The sequence below is a fragment of the Trachymyrmex cornetzi genome, unplaced genomic scaffold (assembly GCF_001594075.2).
Source record: "Trachymyrmex cornetzi isolate Tcor2-1 unplaced genomic scaffold, Tcor1.1 scaffold455, whole genome shotgun sequence".
Lineage (NCBI taxonomy): Eukaryota > Metazoa > Arthropoda > Insecta > Hymenoptera > Formicidae > Trachymyrmex > Trachymyrmex cornetzi.
The window spans coordinates 1-19,001 of record NW_017299345.1 but is presented as its reverse complement, the minus strand read 5'-3'; the positions used below and the strand labels follow the sequence as shown (position 1 = coordinate 19,001).

Here is a 19,001-nt window from a genome sequence, read left to right as displayed (position 1 = left end):
TGACGACACCCTCTTGGTTGCAAGGGGTTCCTCTTTTAATGAGGCCCTACTGCGTGCCGAGCTTGGCGCGGCAATGCTCATTGAGGCCATAGGGATTCTCAGATTGAGAGTGTCGTTCGATAAGACGAAGGCCGTTGCTTTTATGAGCGACGGCGTTCCTTCGGGTGGGAGGGGGGCGGTGATTTGCGTGGGGTCCACTCTAAAATACCTAGGACTTGTCCTGGACCTTTCGAGACCATTTCCACCTCCTTCTCCCCAAGGATCTGGGGATGACGACTGCCTTGAACAGACTAACCGCCAACATAGGCGGGCCGAGGGAGAATAAGCGCCGCGTGTACTGTGTCTGTGGTTATGTTGGTCGTCCTATACGGCGCTCCGATTTGGGCATAGACCGTGGCGGATGACCGACATATTTATCGCAGGGTGGAGCAACTTTAGCGGCGGCTCTCTTTAAGGACGATCAGGGCGTATCGCACCGTCTCGCATGAGGCGGCATTCTTGCGAGGGAGGTACCTTTTCGCTTCATTGCCGATAAGGTTAGGCATACGTATTTGCGGAGATACGAGGCCCTGCGTAGAGACGGAGCGATGTCGTTCTGACTGGGGATCGGGCGCTTGCGCGAGAGATGTCCCCCCCCAAGGCACCGAGATTTGTTGTCCGGGACGCTCTCGCTAGACGCCTGGGAGACTGGGTGAATCGGTTTTATGAGGGTCTCACATACAGCATGACCCAGATGCTGACGAGTCATGAGTGCTTTGGGGCCTACTTTTTTGAGATCAGGCGATCGGCTTCACCTGTCCGTGCGCATTGCAGGGCGATGGTGGACACGACTGTACACACGGAGTGGCCTTCATTTGGACACGTTACAATTGGACACGTTACAATTGGACACGTTGCAATTGGACACGTTGCAAATGAACATGTTATATTGGACATGTTAATATTGGACACGCGTTACTTGGCCATGTTAATATTGGACACGTATCACTTGGACACGTTAATATTGGACACGTATCATTTGGACACATTAATATTGGACACGTATCACTTGGGCACGTTAATATAGGACCCTAGGTTAGGTTAGGGTTAGGGTTTATTAGATAGCTATCTATTCGATAGGCGCCTTGCATATGTCAATAGGGAAGGGGAGCTGTGTTCGCGAAAAGTGATTGGGGCGTCCCACATGGGTCGGTCTTGGGACTCACTCTATGGAATATAGGGTATGACGATATGTTGAGAGAACCGCTCCCATATGAGGGAACCAGTATTTGTTACGTAGATGATACGCTACTAATAGTGTCGGGATCGAGCTATAGGGAGGCAGTTACTGCCGCTAATAAGCGGTAACAGCTCTCATAAGAGTTATAAAGCGTAAAGGCCTGAAAGTATCGGCTAATAAAACGGAGGCCATTGTGTTTGCGAGAGGTAGTACTACTATAAGATCCATCAGGATAGAGAATAGTAACATAGAGATTAAAAAATATATGAAATATTTAGGTATCACACTCGACACAAAGTAGACTTTCAGGGAACATTTTCGTGTATTATTAACGAAAGCTGAAAGAATAACAGGAGCCCTCAGCAGACCAATGCCAAATTTGAGGGGACCAGGGGAAAAGCGCCGAAGCTTATACGCGGGGGTGGTAGTGTCCGTAACAATGTATGGTGTACCTATTTGTGCGGTAGATGTGGTGGAAAACAGGAGAATATGTGACAACGTTGCCCGCGTATGGAGAAGAGTAGCCTTGAGAGTTATCTGCGCATACCGAACGGTGTCGTATGAGGCCTCGGCCATTCTTTCTAGAATTCCATTTAGAATCTTAGCGCTTAGATACCGTGCGGTATATTCGCGTACAAAGGAAGTAATAATAGGGAATGGGTTTATACTGCCTAGAACAAGAGATAGGATAAAAGCGGTCGAGTGCAAGAGGACAGTAGAAACATGGAGGGGAGAACTCTTGACTCTTTCGCCTTCGACGCCGGGATATAGGGTTCGGGCAGCCCTAATAGAGGTGCTACCAACCTGGATGGGTAGGACGGGGGGCCTTACCTTTCACATGACTCAAATCATTACGGGTCATGGCTGTTTCCAGGACTATTTATACGAGATCCGTCGGGCGGAGTTCCCCGCTTGCATGCATTGCATGGGAGCGGCGGACTCGGCACGGCATACTCTGGAAACTTGTCCCACGTGGGGTGAACAAAGGGCAGTGTTGACAGCAATAGTTGGTAGTGATTTGTCAATTGTGACAATTCTTAGAGCGGCTCTTAGGTCCAATATGAGGTGGGAAGGGTTTAAAAGATTCTGCGAGGAGGTTATGAAGATAAAAGAAAATGCTGAGCGGGAGAGAGAGCGATGGAGGGGCATTTTTCGTCCCCGCCGTCACCTCTAAGTATACAAGTACTATTATTTAAATAAAAAGTGCGAAGTGCTCATAAAGAATGCGACAGATAAAGATGTCCCGAGAGTAACGGTAGTGAAGATATCTCTTCGAGGGCGAGGGGTCCTGTGCGTGATGAATAATCTATCCGGGGCCCCTCTCACTAGTTTAGTGTCGGTGCACTAAAGGTGGGGTTTTTAGTTGGTAGGCGCATTCCTTGGAGATCTCATTCGTAGGATCATAAGGCATGCGAATCCAACCCACCCAGGTGTACTCGGGCCCTGGGTGTCTTCCCTGGCCGAGATGGCGGAATCGGGGTAGGAAGTCCCTAAAGTGGCGGGAGCAGGAGCGTCTTCTCGGTCTGGGCTGAGAGAAGATTTTCCCCTCCTACGCAATGGTTAGAGGCTTAACCTAATCCTAACCTTGAAACCGAATAAGTATTCGCTTTCACACAATGATTTTGTTCTACAGATAAACAATGCCGACCAAAAGGCTAAAGCAAAAGCGATGCTGAAGAATACTGTTTTAAAGGATAAACAACAGCAGATGAACAAGACGCCAGAAGATAAGAGTAGCAAGCAAGATAGAGATGCTGAGGACATCTTATCAATATTCGATGAGTAGGAAGACGTCCATGATAGACAGGAACACGAAGAATGTAACCTCACTGACGAGCTACAGGATGCTCAAACACAAGATCCGTCTAGTACAAGCAACGGACCACACACGAATGAAAATCGTGATAAAAATGATAAAACTGTTTCTGAAAGCAGACAGAGGGCTGCAGATTTTTTTTTTAATATGTTAAAACATATATACTTATACAAGTAATGCATGGATATATGTAGTATTTTAAGCGCAAAAGTATAAAGTTAAACAATACATTATTAAAAAGTCTTTATATACGAAACATACAGTATTATAACCATAGCGAAAAGCTTTTACGTTAATTAAGATTAAATATTACTTATAAGAATATAAATAAAATAATTAATAATTAAGGAAATAATATAATTAATACTTACTTTTTCTGCCTATAATCCGAATAACCATCCCTAATTAGAAAAGACAGTTCTCAATTATGTAGAGTTAATATCGATTCAATAACTTTGAAATATTTACCTATAGAATATACCGAGCCGACAATTAATAATTAAAACAGAATAAATATGTAGAGTATACTTACCTTTAAGGGGAATAAGATTTAGATTTAGACTCTGTAAATAATAATAAATAGGAAAAACATGACATATGTAATTAAAAGAAGAGAATTATAATTACCATAAGTGTAAGGCTATAGAAAGTATTAGATATTACGAGTCTTTAGAGTCAAATATTGTGATTGTAATTATTAAAAGTAATAAAAAAAATATATAAATAATGATAATACTCACACTTAATACTATATTAATTGCTAGTTAGTTGATAAGCTATCTTTTAGTAAATATTATAAAGTTTGATACAGACATAATTAATGAATAAGATTATATAAATAAGGGAATACTTACCAATGTAAATAATAGACGAATACCTGAAATAAAATACTTACCTTACATGTATATACGATAAATAAATATTAAATAAATAACTTATATAAAGGAATTGATAAAGTTTAGAGATTAAAAATGTAAATATTGAAATAAGAAAGGTTTATTGAAATTAGACTTTAGTTTACTTGTTCGAAAATATGTAGCGAGCATGTTAAATAAGCATTAAGGACAACCGATACCGGATTGAGAGAACATCACTCATACCTACAAAGGATACATCCAGATAAGATGACAGGGCATCCGGATCATACCAGATGGGATCTGGAGACAGCCAAATTGCATCATTAACCAGATGATAGCCAGAATGAAAAGGGATCTGGATCTTACCAGATTAGATCTGGACTTGGCCATATATATGACATCACCACGACGAAGACGACATCAACAGGAATAATCCTATCCACATCAACGACGACCCACGTGAGTCTAGGCACCAATTGGAAACGAGAAGAAGGCGTGGAAGAATTCCGGGACCGACTAGGAAGAGGCCGCAGCCATATTGAACAGAGAGTTCGGAACCGACGGTCTTAGAGGATGGTAGAGTAAAAAAAATCCTAAACGATGCGTTAAGAATATAATTACGCCTTTATTATTCCCGTACCGATTTATATGGAGGCGTGAACGTGCGTGAGCATTGTTGCTAGTGCGAGAATCGTATCAGCCATCGCGTTTCACAAAGAATTACGAAAACGTGATTGCACGGTTGCATCAGCGAGCGACGCCATCGACGCGGCGGTATAAGCCAAGCCGTGTTTGACAAAGGATATTCGAACTTCCGTACGCGATTGTAATTAATAAATAAGTTTCGCGAATCGATGTGATTGTCGTATACGACCGAAAGTGTCGAAATTGAGATAATAAGAACCGACCACGAGCCCGCGTACGCACTGGGTATTACACAGCCCCCTTGTGTTTCGGTTGAATAATTCGACGCGATTGTTATACTCGTGTGCCGTGTTCATTCTTGTACAGGGTGTTACGGATACATACTAGGCAGTATGACGGATTGCATGGCAGATTTTGCAGGAGCATGGCGCTGTTCAGTGGTAATGACTGCGCGGCGTAGGTAATGACAGTGCCTTTATACCAACAATATCAGGAGCGTTCCAATTATGACGGACTTGAATAGTAATTGTTATGGTCATTATAAAAGGAGCAAAATGATAATTAAAGATGAAAAATTGAGTTTTTTAACAAATTATGCGATAAAACATTTGTCATATAAGAACGTCATATATAAATATATATAAACATATATAATTATATACGAAATATGTCTGTATGTTCTTCTGCTTTCATTTGTAATATTACTGTTTGATACAAGAAAAATAGTAATAATGAAAAAACAAAAAATAATGAAAAGGACAATTTTCGCATTGTTTCTCTTATGAAAAGTCTAGTTTAAAGAAATGAGAAAAAATTGCTCATAATAACTATAGAATGTTTTAGATATAATTATATATCTGAGTAATTCTTTCTCATTTTTTCAAACTTGACTTTTTGTAAAAGAAACAATGCGAAAATTGTCCTTTTATCTGTTTATATTTTCTTATTGTTATTATTAGTTCTCTTGTATGGAACAGTAATTTTACAAAAGAAAGAACATACGGAAATATTTCGTATATAATTATATGTGTTTATATTAGGTATGGGAATAAGTTTCCGTCCATTAGAGAGATGTTAGTAGCACTGGTTGTGTGTTTGATAAAACGGCAATACATGTATTTGAAAGGTGTGTGTTCAAGCTTTTGAGCCCAGTAGTTGATATTCGTTCGAAGCGATTTGTTTGAACTAAGCTTTGAAACAAAAACAATAGGAATGGGACAATAGGCACGATAAGCTGATTCTGCTACGTGACAACGCTATGTCACACGTTGCAAAACCGGTCAAGAAATACTTGGAAGGAGTGAAGTGGGAAATTCTGCCCCACCCGCCGTATTCACCGGACATTGCTCCTTCAGATTTCCATTTGTTCCGGTCCATGCTGTCAGCCCTTTCTGGAGAGCGATTCAATTCTTATGAAGATATCAAAAAATGGCTTGATAAATGGATCGCTTCAAAAGAACCAGATTTCTTCCTTCGAGGAATCTGTTTATTACCTGAAAGGTGGGGGAAAGTTGTCACTTCTGATGGAGCATACTTTGAATGAACTTACTTTGTATTGTTTTGTTTAAATAAATATATCTTTTTCATTAAAAAAATTTCAAGGCATGTCGCACTTCGAAACACTGTCGGTTCTGTGGCAAGCAACATCATTCAACGTTGCATTTAGAATCCGACGCCTCGACATCGTCCACTACGACGGCAGTCTCCGTCGCGTTGGCTACCGGCCCTACCACGGGCATCTCTGGAGTATCTCAAACCAACGGACAAATCGGCGCTTCTCACCCGTGCAGTTATATTGCATATTCACGTATAATTAAACGCACTCCAGTGCTCCTCGCTACTGCTTTAGTTACGGCTATCTCTCGAGCTGGAGAACGATTCCAACTACGGGCATTGCTCGATCAAGGATCTGAAGCTTCGTTTATTTCCGAGTCCGCCGCGCAGCTTCTCAAATTATCACGTAAACCCGCGTCCGTCCCGATTCTCGGAATCGGCGCACAACGCTTCGATGTTTCAAACGGACGGGTCTCTCTCGAAATTATCTCGCGGATCAATTCGGCATTCTCTATCAAACTGGAAGCTCTCGTACTGCCGAAACTCATCGCTTACTTGCCACCCACGAAGATTGCATCCACTCACTGGCCACACATCGACGGACTCCGCCTTGCGGGCCCAAATTTCTCAGTGGAGAATTGATTTGATAGTTCTCGGTGCAAGTGTCTACGCGCAAATTCTCGAAAATGGCATACGCCGCGGAAACGGCGAATCACCGATCGCGTAAAAGACCGCTCTCGGGTGGATATTATCCGGACAACTCTCCAATGATAACGATCATCTTTCGCAAAACGCAGTCAACGGATTTTAGTGTTCTCTCGATTGTGAACTCCTCGATCTACTCCAACGATTTTGGCATCAAGAAGAAATCGCGCCGTCGCCTACTGCTACGTGCACACCGAAAGAAGCTCAGTGTGAACATCACTTCAAAACGATTCACTCTCGTGACGCTCACTGGCGGTTCGTATTTCTGTTGCCGTTCAGAAAAAGTGTGATTTCGGTGACTCTCGTGCTTCAGTTTCCAGGATGCTGCATCGCATGGAAACACGCTTCGAAACGCACGCATTCCTCAAAACTGCATACGCGGAATTCTTGCGTGAGTATATTGAGCTGGATCATATGCGCCTCTCAGGCTCTCTAGACTCTTCGCGACTCGAATTCTTTCTGCCGCATTACGGTGTCGTTAAAGATACTAACTCAACGACGAAACTCCGCGTCGTGTTCAACGGATCACAAAAAACCAATCTTGGAATCTCGTTAAATGATTGCCTTCATATCGGACCGAAACTCCAAACGGAACTTACGGATATTATTATTCGTTGGCGTCGACATCGTTTCGTGTTCGCAGCCGATATTGAAAAAATGCATCGTCAAGTTTCGCGATCAAGATGATTGGCCGTTGCAAAAAATTCTCTGAAGAAACTCGCTCACCGAAAATCCACACGAATATTTGTTGTGTACGGTGACATACGGTCTCGCGTGCGCGCCATATCTCACTCTTCGTTGCTTACAGCAACTCGCTCTCAAATCCGAAACTACGCGCGCCTTTGCAGAAATCATTCGTTGCGACACATACATATGTCGACGACATTCTGTCAGGGACAGATACAGTAGCTACTACAAAAGAAAAAATGCAGCAACTTCAAGACACGCTCACGACGGGCGGCTTTAATTTAAAAAAGTGAATTGCAAATTCTCCGGATCTGCTCGCAAATATCTCAGTTCACGATCAAGAAATATTCGCGATCCTACCGATCGGCGATACGGCTACGCATTACGCGCTCGGCATTCAATGGAATCTACTGAATGACAGTTTTATGTTCTCCGCGCCGTCGCCTCCGCGGACAGTAGCAATCACGAAACGCTCATTACTCTCGTTTATCGCGCGCATCTTTGATTCGCTCGGATGGCTCGCGCAGATCATTATCAGTGCAAAAATCTTTATGCAAGAACTGTGAGCTATTCGTCTTGATTGGGATTGCGAACTTCCGGACGACTTCAAACCTCACTGGATCGAATTTCTCGAGCAATTTAAAAACTTGTCGGTTATCTCCATTCCGCGCTGGTTCGGTACGAGTTCGGGTACCCTCGAAGTGCAACTTCACGGCTTTTCGGACGCCTCTCAACACGCCCTCGCGGCGGTTGTTTATATTCGTGTTGTTTCGCCTAGTGACACTCTCGTCAGTGCAAAGACAAAAGTGACGCCGCTCAAACACGTGACGATACCTCGACTCGAGTTATCCGCTGCTGTGTTTCTCGTGAAATTGATTCGCAAGGTTAGCGACGTGCTCGACTTGACTCGTTCAACATCTCATCTCTGGATCGATTCGACTGTCGCGCTGGCCTGAATCAAGAGTCATCCATCAAAATGGAAGGAATTCGTGCAGCATCGGGTATCGTTCATACAGGAACCGTCAAACTCTCGTGGGCATCACATCGTAGGGAAAGAAAACCCCGCCGATTTGGCATCGCGAGAAATCTTTCCGCAACGACTAAAGCAGGAGCGGCTCTGGTGGTCGGGACCTTAATGACTCCAACAACCCTCAACTGAGTGACCTGCCTCCACCTTCACTCTAAATTCGGCCGCAAGGAGAGGAGCGTGCACAAAGCTATCCTGTCGCTATACTAAACCCCGAAGGTATGGGATCTCATAAAAAGATACTCCTCTCTCACCAAGCTACTCCGCATCATCGCATGGATTCAATGCGCCGTCGAACGTTTTCGCAAAGCTACCGATGCACACGCCGCTCAAGATCCTCTCACTCAAATCGAATTGGACTCTGCGCTCGCTTTCTGGATCAAATTGACGCAACACGCGTGCTTTTCTCCGAAAATTCAACTCATCAAAGCAAATAAACCGCTGCCGAAATCAAGTCCATTACTGCGCCGCCTAATTCCGTTTATTGATACCGATGAATTGCTTCATTTCCGAGGTCGGCTACAACATTATCAATTGGATCAAAAAGAGAAACATCCGCTAATCCTACCACGAAGCTCTCGATTGACGGAACTCATCATCGATCATTAACATCGAAAAACATTTCATGGCGGACCGCAACTCACGCTCTCATCGATACGACGACAATTCTGGATTCTCGGCGGTCACCTTCCGATACGCTCATTTATCCCCCGATAGTCTGTACACGTCAACGAGCAGCTACCGGTCAACAACTTATGGGACAGCTACCGGCATCGCGTTTAACTCCATATCAACCGTTCTGTCATACGGGAATCGACTATGCCGGACCGTTAACGCTCAAGACGTACTTTAGATGCGTAGCCAAGACCTACAAAGGATACTTCATTATCTTCACATGTTTCAGCACCTCACAATACATCTCGAAGTAGCTACCGATTATTTTACCGAGGGCTTTATTGTCGCATACAAATGCTTCACGAGTCACAGAGGCTTCTGTTCCACCATCACGAGCGATTGTGGCACCAATCTCGTTGGAACAGATGCCGAGTTACAACAACTCTTTAAGGCCTTGTCTCGAGATCTCGTATCGCCGCTCATCTCGCTACCGACGGTGTCACGTGGAAATTAAATCCACCTTTCTCCCCGCACTTCGGCGGCAAGAGACCGATTGTAAAATTGTGCTTGCTACCGAAAGTGACGAACGAGTCAAACGAACAGTGACTATATTCATAATTTAAATTTCCGTTCAATTTGATTTCATTTCAGTTATTTGACAACTACTATAGTTGTCAAGGCGGGCGGAATGTTTAGATTAAATTCAATAAAAACTCAGTGCGCTAATTCTTTTCAAATCATCATAGCATCTTCCTAAATATATAAATAATATTGTTAAAATTCTTGTGCTCATTGTCGAGTTAATTTCAGCGCTTATGTCGATCGACAGCTATTATGTTCAAAACACGCTTATTTCTTGGTACCGACGCGGTCAGAATTCGAGATAGTGTCTACCTATCAGCTGTTTATTTCGCGTCACATATATGTATACAGTCGCAACCTCTTTTGTCGCGAAGCGAAGGTTACCTCTCGGTACCTGTGTACATCTATCGCTTAACAACCAAGTTCAGTTGTTCTCGAATAAAGCTCAGCGGCACATCTCATTTATATCGCTCTAGTCTCTATTCTTTCAACACCTTCTGACTCTTCGTGATTGTTCGTCATAATTCCGACATCACCAGTGGACCTGGTTTTCCGGTACCATTTTTCTTTCGCAATACTCACAACACTAACCTAGAGTCCTATATTAACGTGTCCAAGTGATACGTGTCCAAAATTAACGTGTCCAATATAACGTGTCCATTTGCAACATGTCCAATTGCAACGTGTCTAATTGTAACGTGTCCAAATGAACCTCCCGTCTACACGCTCCTGTTTTGCCCTACTTGGACAGAAGAACGGGAGGAACTTTATAATTGTTTGGGACTTGATGTCCTTGATAGGACATATAGGTCGGCCTTGACAGCGGCCATGGACTCCTTTCCGTGCTAGACGGCTCTAGCGAACTACTGTGAGGTCGTTATGCGTAGAAAGGAGGAGCAGGCGGAGCGTAGGCTCCAGGCTATGGAGAGGCGGCGATTGGTCCCTACTCTTATCCTTTCGGGTTTGATAGCTAAGGGGTGTATATTAATAGTTAGATTAGTTCCAATTTTAGGGTAGGGTTAGGTTCACTATTGTTCTTTCATGACTGTACACCGAACTTGTGAGGTGGGAGCTAATGCTCTGTGACATGGGTGCACCCTGATGAAATGCCGGGTAGGCGGTTCCGGGGTGCACCGAACTGGTCGTGCGGTAGTGCGGTTATAGGGAAAGTTCTTTAATGGGTAGACGATGATGTCTGCTGTTTCTCTCTATGGGAGAGACGCGGACTCATCGAATCCTGCATACCCAGGGGACCGGCCTCTGGGCGTCTTCCTATCACCCGGTTAGATTCCCCTTCGGGAGCACCTCGGATGATTGCTTTGTGAAGATTTTTCTCCTCCTTCACAAACAAAAAAAAGGTCGTTAACTTTAATTTAACATAGTTAAAGAAAAGTTAATTTACCCAACCCTGCCTGCGATAAATGAACTCGTTTTCAAACTCGAACTGAACAAACTTTTACTGTGGATGAGATTGCGAATATAAGAGACATCAGAAGAGTTGGATTTATGGATTCGGAACACAAGCTTCCATGATACAGCACAGTGTTGACATACAGATTAAAATCCGACCACATTATCAAAGTGTTTATACAACATGCAACATTTCAGTATCGACTGTCAATAAATGTTCTTCTTCAATTAAATTACCTATTTATGCAAATTTTGCAACTTCTTCGATAAAACCTATCCCTGCTGCAAATTCCCATGGGAAATTTTCCTATGGATTTGCCTAACCATAGGTACCCATGGTAAATTCGACAGGTCCCCATGGGAGAAGGCTCCTATCTTGCCTTAAATTCCCATGAGTTTTTTCATGGGTTTCTATAGAGGACTATAAAATTTTGGCTCTGTTCCAAAATTTGCTGCCAGTACTGAAAGTCTATAGTTTACATTATGTGCACTATAGATTTTCAGTGCTGACAGTAAATTTTGGAACACAGCCTCTGTAGGAGCTTTTACAGTGTAAACAATTGATGACAACAGAGAAAAATATCAGAGCGTTCCTCGTCTCGAACCCAGGCCTGGTCTTTCCTCTGAATTGGTAGACTTCCGTTCTGTCACTGAGCCACACAGCCCTGACTGATAGCTGATAGCTGTTGTGCCTATTTCCTCTAAATTTCTTACAATAGATACCTATAGGATTTACATAGCATGTATATATAGAATGACATAGGAAGTTTAGTACGAAACGTTGGAACTTCAAGAATGGATCTAGACACGGAGTAAATCCGCCAAACACATAATCTTTATATAGAAAGAAACCGTGGAAGCCATAAGAATATTAACTTAAAATATATATAAAAACACCCTATTAAATTCATAATGTGGAATTATATTCAGTTTAAACTATTTTTAATTATTTCTATAGAATATTATTCTCTCAAGTTAGTATAGGTACCCATAGGAATGCGGAAGAGATACCTATGGAAATTAAAGGCCTATAGGATACTGCATCTTGACGTGTAGGAACATGTGGATGCATATAGGACAGAAATGTGTATACATCATTATCCTATGGTAGCCTACAGACACTTTCAGTCTCCATGGGGTACCTCTCCACTGTCTTACGTACGCCTACATGTTACTATACGTCAAACTGGTATCCTATACATCCTTTTAGTTCTCATGGAGCAGCTGTCCACATTCCTGTGGGTACCTATACTAACTTATTGCATTCCTATGGATGTCCTACGTATACCTATAGGTAACTACACAAGCTCCTATAGAATCTTATAGTCATCTATAGGAACCCATGAAAAAACCAATGGAAATTTGCAGCAGGGATTACTTCTAAATTATAAGACGACCTGTGGAAATGATTTCATATCGGCAAATACTGCGACCACGTCAATAGATATAAGTATAATAGTTCTCATGATTATTATGTGCTTACGGATGAAACGAGTCTCAATGATTTTATTAGCCCAAATAGAAAAGATAGAGCCAATATATTAAATGTAAAAAATTATCTCATTAGTACTAACATAAAAGCGTACCTAGGGATTTCAAACGAATAGAATTCACTGCTGCACGTTTTGAGCACAAAAAGTAATATAAGTATCCAAAATATATAATTGTGCTTAATGAAAATCAGAAGACAAGATAACAGGCATGTAAATGTGAAACCGGAATTAACCAATAAATGGCCATAGCTGTCAATGTAGTTGCCGTCAAACCGCGTCAGAACGCCATTTCCTTGTTCTGACATCTGACAAAGATTTTCAACTCACAACAATACAAGTTTCATACAACAGTATAATTTGTAATAGCGTTGAACATGTCGAATTTTGTGCCTGGAAACTACGATTTGCGGACAGCATTGATTTTCTGTTATCATTTGAAGAAAACTGCTGCAGAATCGCATTGAATGCTTGTCGAAGCTTACGGTGAGCATGCTCTTGGTAAATCACAGTGCTTTGAGTGGTTTAAAAATTCAAAAGTGGCGATTTTGACGTGAGAAACGAAGAACGTGGAAAACCACCGAAAAAGTTTGAAGACAGCGAATTGCAAGCATTGTTGGATGAGGATGACGCTCAAACTCAACAACAACTCGCGGATCAATTGAATGTGACACGAGAAGCCATACGTTTGAAATCCATACGTTTGAAATCCATGGGAAAGATTCAGAAAATGGGAAAATGGGTTCCACATGAACTGAATGAAAGACAGCAGGAAAACCGAAAAACCACTTGCGAAATGCTGCTCGCCAGGTACAAAAGAAAGTCATTTCTCCATCGAATTGTGACTGGCGATGAAAAGTGGATATATTTTGGGAATCCTAAGCGTAAAAGATCATGTGTAACTCCAGGCGAACCATCGACATCGATTGCAAGGCCAAATCGCTATGGACGGAAGACAATGCTCTGTGTTTGGTGGTCAGAATGGTGTGATCTCTATTATGAGCTGCTGAAACCTGGCGAAACTGTTAATACTGAACGCTACCGACAACAAATGATTAATTCTAATCAAGCTTTGCGTGAAAAACGATCGGAATATCAAAAAAGGCAACACAAAGTGATTTTGCTTCATGATAATGCACCATCACACACAGCAAAACTGGTTAAGGAAACGATTGAGGCGTTTGGTTGGGAAATACTTTCGCGTGCTGCTTACTCACCGGACTTGGCTCCGTCCGATTACTACTTATTTGCATCGATGGGACACGCACTTGCTCAGCAGCGCTTCACTTCTTACGAAGATGTACGAAAATGGCTAGATGACTGGTTTGGCTCAAAAGAGCAACAATTTTTTTGGTGTGGCATCCACAAATTGTCAGACAGGTGGGAAAAATATATAGCTAGCGATGGGCAATACTTCGAATAAAATATTTTTTATCATTTCCATGCAATAAACGTGTATTTTCTATTAAAAAATTCCGGTTTCATATTTACATACCTGGTACGTGTGAATACGATTGGCCGAACAATTTTGTATGAATTTTAGTAATACAAGTAGTTTTCAGAAAAACAGTTCGAATACTCAGTCATTTACTAAAAACTTTGATCTTCTTTCCAAATCTCGACTTAGTGAAAAAAACTTTGCCTATTACTTTCCGAAACTCATACAGTCATGTCCAGTCCATAGTAGATGCTCTAGAAATATAATTCGAAAACCGAGTGAATCTGTAAATCAAGTCTTGACTTGGTCCGAATACAAAAAATGTAACACGATGAATAAGTATTTGATATCTTGAGAGCCAGATGGCTTACCCAATTTCGTTTCTAGTGGATACGAGAGTAGAATATCAAATGCATTATTGTTTGAGAAGTGTTGCATACTAGATAAACTCTCCCAAAAATGTGCTGTTATGGCGGACAGAGGTTTTAAAAGCATCAAGTCTTTATTAGCAGAAAAACATTGTGAATTAATAAAACCACCAAGCGTATCGTCCGTACATAAATCTACAAAATCTGAGATTTTGGAAAATAAACATATTGCTAGCTTACGAATTCACATAGACCGTGTCATTGGGAGATTCCGTGAATTTGATTTTCTAAAGCTACATGCTGTTATAAGCTGTAATATAGTAACTGTGTATTGTATATTATCTTAGGAGTGCACATCCGGTGCCGACTGTGATTGCCACGTTTCTGTGTGGCTCTCCTGCCGATTTAATTTTTGTAGCGATTACTGTCCGAGATTGACATTTGTCTGCTTTATATTTTTCTGTTAGTTCGCGCGAGTGCTCAACTTTAAATTTAGCCTGTGAAGCTCTGTGGAGCGCCCGGAGTCGTCGCGAAAATTATTCAAGAGCTTTCTAACCTAGAATTGTGCTGAGCTGAGTGCTGCAGGATATTTGTCTCGGAGCCTGGTGCTCCCGTGCTTTTGGTGCCCGGTCTGTGGGCTCGTGACTCCGGAATGGTTTTTAAAGCATAGGCAAAAATTTTTATGTTTTGTGGGTGCAGAAATTGTAGTTAAATTTGGACAAGGCAAGCGTGAGCGGTTTCAGTGATTTGGCGGTTGAGTGCTTGGGGAACTTCGACTTCGTTTCGGGACTGGGCGCAGCGCATGCGCCTGCTGATGTCGTCTGGTAATTGTAATTTCTGGCTTTTAACTCAGCGCTGCTTTTAGTTGCCTTCGGCGGTGGCAGCACCTCTCAGGAGACAAGCCTGTCCCATGCAAACTGAGGAGTCTAGAGTACCCGCCCCTCTCTCCGAGAACTTGCCAACACGTTCGACTGACGCTAAGGCTGAGTCTCCTGCCCCATCCCAACCGCGTCCCGTTGCGCAAAGCCGCCCCTTGACAGCGTCAAGATGGCTAATGTATAGAGGCTCGTCCTAGCACACGATTACTGATTACTTCGAGGTTTCCAAACGCCCGCTATCTCCGGAATCGTCTGATTTCGATCAAATTGATTTTAAAAAGCACTGCGCGGGATCGTCTACCGTAAATCGTCTAGAGCCCGCTACGGAGTTGCAGCCCACAACAATGGAAGCTCAATTTGCAGTCTTGCAACAATCCATTATCACCACTTTATCAGCCAAGATCGATTCCGCTCACGTGGAGAGCATGTCGGCCATTTCCTCCTTGAGGGAGGAGGTTAGGGAGGAAATGACTAACTTAAAAGTGTTAGTCGACGAAAAAGATAAGCAAATTAAAGCTCTAACGGAGGAGTTAGAGAAGTGCAACAAGGCCCTGCGAAAAAAAAATATAAAAATAAGAGGACTTAAAATAAATGATGGCGTTCTAGAGGCTGTTGAGAATTTTTTACAATCGGAGTTTCAGCTCAATGACGTTGTTGACGCTGCCTATGTGATAAAAAAAGAGCCACTGACTATTCTCGTTGAGCTATTAACATCAAAAGCCAAAAACTCCATCATGAAAAACAAAAAAGGTATTGGCCAGCAGGGGCGTCTACATCGACTCGGATTTGACGGAGAGGGAAAGGAAGATCGACTTTCACGCAAGGGAGCTGATTCGACGTGCCAAGGTGGACAACAAGAAAGTGCTGCGTAAATTCCAGAGGGTGCGAGTCTCGGAGGAGTGGTTTGGATGGTCTGAAGCACACAATTCCTTTATCAAAGAAACTGAGCAACGATCGTCAAATGTTATTCAGCCGACTGTGATCAACACTGCTATGGACTTTTCAAAAAACGAGGCTGACCTCGCACCCAGCTACGTGGGTGCCGGGTCTTTCGGTTTTGACTCATCTAGCTGTGACAATGATATCGAGGCGTCAGTTCACTGTTGTGACCCATCAGCAACAGCTACTGTGGTGGGCCCTTCGCACGGCGAACTTCGCCTGATCTTCTGGAATATCCACGGCCCTCAGAATTTGTCGGTGGAGCGGACGCACGCTAGTAATACCATTACAAACTTTTCCGAGACCTGGCTTGCGTCGTCTCCTGCCTCGACTTCATCTCTTCAGGACATGGCAGCCTTCGTCTCACCAGCCTCGCGTGATGCTTCAATGGGCAGATGCAGCGGCGGTCTGCTTTCTTATGTACCGTTAGCCGGATCGCCGAGTGCGATTGAGGTCTCCTCCCATTGGATTTTCTTGATGATTGAGACCTTGCCAGTTTCTTTAATACAGGGTTCATTTTATTTCCTACCCACTTGTAATTTTACAGAGCACCTTCTTAATTTGCAAGCTGTTTTAGATTCGATTATAGATAGATTTCCAAATAGTGTAATAGTATTGGGAGGAGACTTTAATGCCTGGACCGGTGAACTTGATCTTGAATGTAACTGTGAGGGTATTTTTGAGAATTCGCTGCTGTATTCAGCTAGGACTGCGTGCGACCCGCGGTCAAATGTAAGGGGTAAACAATTGTACGAATTTATGTTTGAGAATCAGTTTGTGCTGTTGAATGGGCGTTCGCTTGGCGACTCTCTGGCGCATTACACTTATATAACAGCGAGGGGCCGCAGCACGGTGGATCTGGTCTGGATCTCCGCTAATCACTTGCATTTTGTTAATGACTTTTCTTCCAGCCAGGACAGCGGAGGATCAGACCATCTGCCCGTGGCTGTCTCGCTAGCTTTGTTTTTTAAATCTGCCCCACCCATCCCTCTCTGCCGACAACAGAATACCGGTATTAGATATAGATCATTGTGGTCGGCAGTGGGTGCCCAAAGGCTGGAGGGTCGAATGCGTGCGACGAGTCCGTATGACTTGTGCTGCGGGAGTGATCTGCGAACTGTCTCACTGGCTGACTTTTCTTCACGTTTTCGGGACTGGCTTGTGCAGGACGACCTAATTGGAGTGTCCGTTGGTAACGGGCGCAATAATGGCTGCATGTCTTTTAAACCGCGCTGGTATGATGCTTCCTGTCATGTGGCCCGTAAAAAGCTAAATAGAGCCCTGTACCTACTGCGCAAGAATAATTATGTGAAATCTTTTTTAAGCGATTATTTAGAGAACAAAAAAAACTTTAAGCACACAACCACCCTGGCAAAGAAAGCTTATGTAACCGGTGTTGTTGAGTCATTTGCGAGGGTAAAGGATGCCAGGGGGTTTTGGGCAGTGGTTAGAAAGTATAGGATCTCCCCTGCTGGTGTCTCTCAGGTTTCTCTTCAGGCGTGGAGTGATTATTTATTGGCGCTTTACCCGCCGAGATGTAATTCGACTCTGCTTTTTTGCGGGACATATGATCAGGAATTAGATGGACAGATCACGCCTCAAGGGCTGCGGGAGAGCATGAAAAGACTAAAACCGGGCAAAGCCATGGGCCCGGATAGTATCCCGGCCGAGGCACTAAAACTATTCTCGGGAGAGTGGTTCAACTTTTTGCTGGATTTTTTCAATGTGATTTTAGAATCGCAACTGCCCCCTCAAGGTTGGATGCAGTCCAGTCTCTTTATGCTCTTCAAAAAAGGGGATAGGGCTAATGTAAAAAATTACCGGGCAATCGCGGTTACCAATGCGATGACGAAATTGTTTATGCAGATTTTTGTGGTGAGACTTGAGAGTTGGGTGCGGAGTCGAGATGTTCTTCCGGAGGAGCAGGCTAGGTTTCGAAGGGGCCGTCCTGCGGAGGACAATATATTCGCCCTCACGGCGGCTATTCAGATCCAGACTAGAAAAAAGGGCTCCAAATGCTTTATACTTTTTGTAGACTTCCGCAGGGCGTTCGACTTTGTTCCCCACGACAAGCTGTGGATGAAGCTTCATAGTCTGGGGGTGAGCGCGAGACTGATTGGGCTGCGCAAGGCGTTTTACAACTCCGCAAAGTCTTTTATTTCTTGTCCCGGTGGGACAACCGATCAGGTGACGGAGGGCGTCCTGCAGGGAGAGGTCTTGAGCCCCCTGCTCTTTATTCTATATATTTCGAACATAATTAAATTTTTCGGGGATAAAGGTCTGATCGATTACACCTTAACTAAGGATTTAATGATGTTACTCTATGCTGACAATCTCGCAATTTTCGCCTATTCATCTGCTGATTTGGAGGCTAAGTTAAAGGTTCTGGCTTTGTACTGTTCAAATAATGACTTAACAGTAAACAGTTTAAAAACTAAAATAGTTGCCTGTAGGAAGGGCGGTCCCTTGGACGTCTCTTCAAGAAACTTTTATTACGAGAATCAGCAGATCGAAGTGGTATCAACCTACCCTTATCTTGGTACGGTTGTGTCGTCGTCGGTGAAGGGTTTGAGGGCTGCGGAGGCTGCCATGGCTAGGACTCGCCAAGCCACTGCCTCTATTCTGTCCATAATGGCAACATCGAGATGCGACTCGTGTGAAGCAGCCTTGAAATTATAAGCCTCGGTAATTTCAACATTACTGTACGTGGCCCCCTGCTGGGCCCTCTCTCACCTTAGCCTATTGGAATCGGTTCAATTGGAGTTTTTTAA

At 43.3% G+C, this 19,001-nt stretch overlaps 2 protein-coding genes across 2 annotated transcripts; both read left to right on the top strand.

The window, feature by feature from the left end:
* The first annotated feature begins 1,658 nt into the window (after nucleotides 1–1,658).
* Nucleotides 1,659–3,005, top strand: LOC108764859 (uncharacterized). Its single transcript, XM_018513262.1, has 2 exons — nucleotides 1,659–2,315; nucleotides 2,853–3,005. Exons 1-2 carry the CDS (start codon nucleotides 1,659–1,661, stop codon nucleotides 3,003–3,005), a joined length of 810 nt encoding a protein of 269 aa, XP_018368764.1.
* A 12,630-nt stretch (nucleotides 3,006–15,635) lies between these two features.
* LOC108764858 (uncharacterized) lies at nucleotides 15,636–18,909 on the top strand. The gene is made up of 2 exons (XM_018513261.1): nucleotides 15,636–15,959; nucleotides 16,042–18,909. The coding sequence occupies exons 1-2, from the start codon at nucleotides 15,636–15,638 to the stop codon at nucleotides 18,907–18,909; spliced, it is 3,192 nt and encodes a 1,063-aa protein (XP_018368763.1).
* Nucleotides 18,910–19,001: the final 92 nt, after the last annotated feature.

What these genes read in the sequence shown, in the direction of transcription:
- LOC108764858 (XM_018513261.1), top strand. Translation starts at nt 15,636, where the DNA reads ATGGAAGCTCAATTTGCAGTCTTGCAACAATCCATTATCACCACTTTA. An exon ending in ACGTTGTTGACGCTGCCTAT is followed by an intron (nt 15,960 to 16,041) that starts GTGATAAAAAAA and finishes AAAACAAAAAAG; the next exon opens with GTATTGGCCAGCAGGGGCGT.
- LOC108764859 (XM_018513262.1), top strand. Translation starts at nt 1,659, where the DNA reads ATGTATGGTGTACCTATTTGTGCGGTAGATGTGGTGGAAAACAGGAGA. An exon ending in TTAAAAGATTCTGCGAGGAG is followed by an intron (nt 2,316 to 2,852) that starts GTTATGAAGATA and finishes TTTGTTCTACAG; the next exon opens with ATAAACAATGCCGACCAAAA.